The sequence below is a fragment of the Siphateles boraxobius genome, unplaced genomic scaffold (assembly GCF_051911475.1).
Source record: "Siphateles boraxobius isolate OS27281-9 unplaced genomic scaffold, OSU_SipBor_1 13, whole genome shotgun sequence".
NCBI classification, from domain to species: Eukaryota; Metazoa; Chordata; class Actinopteri; order Cypriniformes; family Leuciscidae; genus Siphateles; species Siphateles boraxobius.
In genome coordinates this window covers 4,347,037-4,352,566 of record NW_027508733.1, presented here as the reverse complement: position 1 = coordinate 4,352,566, position 5,530 = coordinate 4,347,037, and the positions used below count along the sequence as shown (strand labels likewise).

Sequence of the window (5,530 nt, the reverse complement as noted above, 5' to 3'; positions counted from 1 at the left end):
CTTGTCTGGTACTTTGTAAACGCACCATAAAGTTAGACGTGTCACTGCTGCCCCCTGCTGAGTGGTGAATGACTTGCCATATAAAATTGACTTCAGTTAAAAAGAGATTTTGAATCCATTTTATTTTCCTTAATTTACAAAGCAATACAACATTTTAACATTGCATTGGCATGCTTGTGAACCCTGTGAAAGATGACAGTTTGACTTCAAAACGGTGGCACTAGAAGATGCATCGGCCTATATGATATGTCTTCTGAATTGGATAGAACTGCTTTGATACATCATGGGGCCAGTTGTTCAAAGGTAAACTGATCGGATTTTGGTTATCGGATTGGATCAAATCTTGAACATGGGTTGTTCAAAAGGGAAAGAATGAGTCTGAAATCCGATTTGATCATGGAATCCAATCCTAATTTTAATCTGGATCAAACCTTCAGTTTGTGTTGTTCAAAACTTGTCAGTGGGATTTGGATAACTTTGATCCAAAAAAAACAGTATTATCCTGATCCCAACTGGGGGTAGGATTTCAAGTTGGATTCCAAGAAGAAAATGTAGTAAAACTTTTAAATTGGTCAAATAATACTTTTGTATCATTTAGTGTATATATACTTTTATTTATATTTTGCACTTGACTTGTGTAACCGTTGTAACAGTGATAAAGTAGACATAGGCTACCAATAAAGCCATTCAGTAAAGTAAAGTAAAAATAAAAATGATCTTGTCCCCATGAAATAATTTCAATAACAAACAAAAATAATATAATTCCAATTTTCTGTCATTCATCACCGTATATTAATTTCAAAGAAACAATCATTAGAGATGAGCCTGTCAAAAATAATTTCTAACAATTGCATACTATACGTCCAGTCAGTCCCTCATTCAGAAAAATGTTTTAAGATGTTTTCAAAATATCCACAATGTATATTTGTTTTTTATTTGTTGTGGCTCAGATGAGGGGTCATAAAATAAATTTATGAATGGAAGTGGATGTTTTTGTTATTTTTGTGTTTTGTCTCAAAATAAGAAGCATTTACAGTGACTCCATGTTGGCTCTTCTACCTGTTCTTTACATAGCTAAAGGATATGTTGTCACATTAAGAGCACTGGTAATCCGGATTTGGTAATCTTGTAAACTGTGTATCTGGATCAGGGTGATCCAGTCCAATGTTGCTTTGAAAAACCGGCATAAAAGTTAGACGGATTACCTGATCCTGAATAAGAAAAAATGGGATTTCCAAATCCGGATCATTTTGATCCAGATTAAATGTTTTGAACAACTGGCCCAAGATGATTCTAGAACGCTTCACATCTACACCCAGAATCTACAATCAAGAGCAACATTAAAAGCGTGAACTTTAAAATACATCTCGGCATTCCTAACATCAAGTTTTGGCAAACTGTATGAGAAAAGAAATAATTTTAAAATAATTTTCTCGCCATGATGAATATGAAGAGTAATGACTTAATCGAAGTAGTAATTTTGTAGGAAGATGCTGTCCAGGCCATTGAAGACAGGCTGATAGTTGTAAATCAGAGCTTTTTCCTCTTCACTTTGCGAAGAAAACCGATGATGGTTTTTCATTGCTGAAACAGACAATATGCATATTAATACATAAATTCAGTGGTCAGAAAGTAAAATTTCGGAGTCTATGCTGCTTAAAATCTCTTGAATGTTGACTGTTTTTGGAACAAACTAGTTTTTTACACCAAGTTAAGTCCAATTAAAATGGTTAAAAGGCCAAGATGAGAGATTCCCAAATTAATATTGCATCTTCCATTTTTATAGATGACCAACCTTCAGAAACAAAGAAGTGGGCAGTGTAGAAAGTGGCTTTGATGGCTGAGGGGGTGTGCACCATACCGGGTTTATCAATCCACTCGAACGGGCTTTTCTCTGGGTGCCACTGCACCGCGTAGAAGGGATATCGAGACGCTACAGGATATGATGTAGTAAAATTATTCACTTGCTGAAAATTTTAACAAAAAATATCTACATGTATACTTTTAAATGTAAAACCAACTAGTTAGTGTTTATGGGTGGAAATCGGTTTAATAAGAATCAGCCGACTGCGAGTCGGTTTCTGAATGATGGGTTACATCACATACACACACAAAGAGATGCTCTGTGATGTACAGAGAGACATTCATACCCTCCATGGTGGAAATGAACTCTTTCTTGCCGTCTGTATTTGTGGTCAGGACCCTATAAAAACGCCTCAGCTTGGCATTGCCACTGTAATTCTGTAAGAGCAAACCGTTTTTATACAGTGAATATACAATGACTGATCAGTATGCAAAAAGCAGTATGGGAAATGCAGAAGTCAACGTTCCTGGATTTAATGGCAATGTTGGTTTTATTGTTCAATTTTATGCCTTGTGAAATTACTGTTCTGACAAAAATCCTCATATGCATTAAACGGCTGAATTGGTACCTGCATGGACAAGCTCCAGCTGTGGAAATTAGACGTGATGTTTTCTTCTGCCAGAGACTGAAGAACATCCTTTGGGAATTTTTTGAACAATCTACTGTTTTGGGCTCCTGTAATCAATCAAAATCATTGACCAACCATTAACTCACATTAATGAGCTATTGCATGAAATTGGTAAACACAAAACTGTGGTTAGCAATTTCCATCATTTATATATTCTGCCATGTTTATATAATAGAAGTATGCATTGTTATACGTTTCCACCCATTAATTGTCACCTGTCACCATTGTAATGTACAACAGTGGTGTATGACTAGTAAGAGAATGTGATGCATTTGGTGGAAAACCCACGGATACCGACCCGGGCTGAAGGTCAACGGCAGGGCGACTGCTTTGGTGTCGGTCAAGGTCAACAGGTTCTTGTTGCTGGTCAGAACCGTGAGCTGCTGGAAACCCTGACAAGTTCCCCAGATCGGAAAATAGTCCGAAACATCATTCGCCTGTTGTTGATCATAAAGATGAACCCTCACATTCAGATCAATTCAAAATAATTTTCACGGTTCCACTTTATTTTGTTGGTCACTTTAACACATTCTGTTGACGCAAGTAATGTTGTGCCTACATGTCTACTAACTCTCATTAGATTGTTAATAGAGTATTAGTAGACTGGTAGAGTTATGATTAGAATAAGTTGACATGTGGTTGCAAAGTTACATAGTCAACAGAATGTTCAAAAGGGACCATCAAATAAAGTGTTATCATTTTCACATATGACGAATCTTTTTAAACGTACCTTTATTGCAAGTTCATAGAAAATCTTCGACACTCTGGTAAACTGAGACTTTTCAATGTCCACATTTCCTCCAGGGAGCAACAAACTAACCAAGTAAAAACAGAATAAAGGTGATTTAAAAAAAACACCCCTTTTTGGAAAATACAGTTTGATATGCCAGTGGTTTTGGAATATGGTGTCAGTTTTCTAGTTGGACCAGTTTCCATGTACAAACATATCTTTATTTGTATTCATCAATAATTTAACCAAGAACGTATCATTGAGATAACAATCTCTTCTTACGGAGAGTCCGGTTTAAGACGGATGCACATAAAGTTTCACATAAAAGACAAGTACATGTTTTCCTTTATTTTTAAAACTTGCTCAAAGGATTAATTGCATTTATAATCAATTACATTTCGCTATTTGTTCCAGGCACAGGGAACATAAAAAGAGGAAGAAAATTGGACCAAATGCTGAATGCATCCCATGAACATTCAAGCAAATTTGAGTTGTAGATCTAGTGCAATAGCTTTTTACGTGATAGGATAAAAGATTAAAAATATAAAAAGGGTAATTTGCCTAAAGTAGTCGTGTTAAAGCATGTAGAACAGATCACCATAATCCAACACACCTAGAAAAGTACTCTGCACTATTTTCTTTCTCCACATGGAAAACATCACGTTTCTCCCAGCTTATGACAAACTATTCAGAAACACTCACCCATTTATTGCATTGAATAGTTTTCCATACTCCTCCTCTGTCCGATTTATGCTGCAAACAAACATTTATTTGTGTGTATTCTTTATTTAAATGTTTTTTTTTTGTATGTATAGTTTGTGTTTAACATACCGGATCGGTACAACCCTGGCACCAGCTGACTCCAAGTGTTTCACATATGATGCAGCTATATAAGAAGATCCCTGTGCATGAGGGTCGTCCTCTAAGTTTTCCTGGGCTAAAATTCCTGAAACAAAAAAGACATAATTAAGGGGATGTTAGCTACTGAAAACATCAGGCTATAGGGGTTTGCAGGTCTTAGCTGGTTTAGCTTGTAAGTCAAGCTGGCGTTACAACCACAAGATAAACATCCAACCAGACCCATTTTAACAAGCTAGGACACATTTAAGCATTTTATTTTTATTTTTTGTCTGCAAGATTAAGTGGTCTTCCAACCATATGTTTAAACCCCTTTACGTGTTGCCGTGTCATTGAAGAGTTAATAAATAATTTAGAAGAAACTAGAACGTTCTACCTACGGAGCTGCAGAGAAAAAAGATGCTCCGATAAAAAAGAAAAAAAAAAGAATCGCATGACATAGCAAAAAATATAAAATGCAATATCATAACATCAACAGACATCATACACTACTTTAAGCGGAATATAGCACATTAAAAAAAATGAAATCGCTAAAATCTTAAGGTCGATGATTCGAAATCTTAAATGTTATTCTTACCGATGATTGGTCTGTAATTTAAATTACGAGCGCATGATGCTGGAAACCCGCATTGAATAGCGGCGAAGACCGCGAGCACGAGCACCTGGCGATACATCCACCTCAGGTAACACACCAAAGGACGAAATAAAAGAAAGCTCCTTGATGTTATCAATAAAGAAGACAATGACAGCTCCTCTGGTGATGTCAGGCTTTATAACGAAAGCTGAACCCGGATTCGCTAATCCGCAGTCGTCAGGTTAAACAAACAGCGTTTCGACACGCGCATGAATTATTGAGGCGTGTGTGTTCTTTCGCGAGGATCAGCTTTGAAGAATTCACGATCCAACGAGAGCGAAAAGTCACGGCTGGCCCCGCCCACTTGATTCCTCACATCGCATTACGTTCCTTCATTTAAAATGTTCTTAACGTCAGTTAGGCTACATTATTCTCAATTATGTTTTGTTGTCTAATGACGCCTAATCATAAGTTTTGTTCTCCTCTATAGAAGATACTTATGTAATAGTAAAATAAAATAAAAATTAAACACTTAATATCTTGCTCACATGCCAACAGCAATATTAATCATATTTATGAACAGGGCACTCCCTATTTATGTTTTGCAAGCCTTTAATTGTGTCTACAGGAGAAATAATGACAGGGCATGATTAAATTCAGACAAATATTTAGTATTTGAATTAAAAAAAATTTTTTTAGGTGCACTGACAATTACGTTTGCATTAAAAAGGTCTTACACATGAAGAAAATAATATTGTTAACCATGTTTAATAAGTGAAGTGACGTGAAGGTCAAGTATGGTAACCTATATCTTTTCTCTGCATTCAACCCATACAAGTTAGTGCACACACATTAGGAGGAGTGAGTAGTGAACAC

The 5,530-nt window shown here is 36.1% G+C and overlaps 1 protein-coding gene across 1 annotated transcript; it reads right to left on the bottom strand.

Moving 5' to 3' along the window:
* Positions 1-103: 103 nt before the first annotated feature.
* Positions 104-5,012, bottom strand: LOC143735237 (gamma-glutamyl hydrolase). Its single transcript, XM_077225341.1, has 10 exons — positions 4,658-5,012; positions 4,054-4,168; positions 3,925-3,975; positions 3,223-3,307; positions 2,791-2,929; positions 2,433-2,539; positions 2,151-2,241; positions 1,796-1,933; positions 1,276-1,584; positions 104-271 (listed from the first exon to the last, which is right to left on the bottom strand). Exons 1-9 carry the CDS (start codon positions 4,752-4,754, stop codon positions 1,463-1,465), a joined length of 945 nt encoding a protein of 314 aa, XP_077081456.1. The 5' UTR covers positions 4,755-5,012; the 3' UTR covers positions 104-271; positions 1,276-1,462.
* Positions 5,013-5,530: the final 518 nt, after the last annotated feature.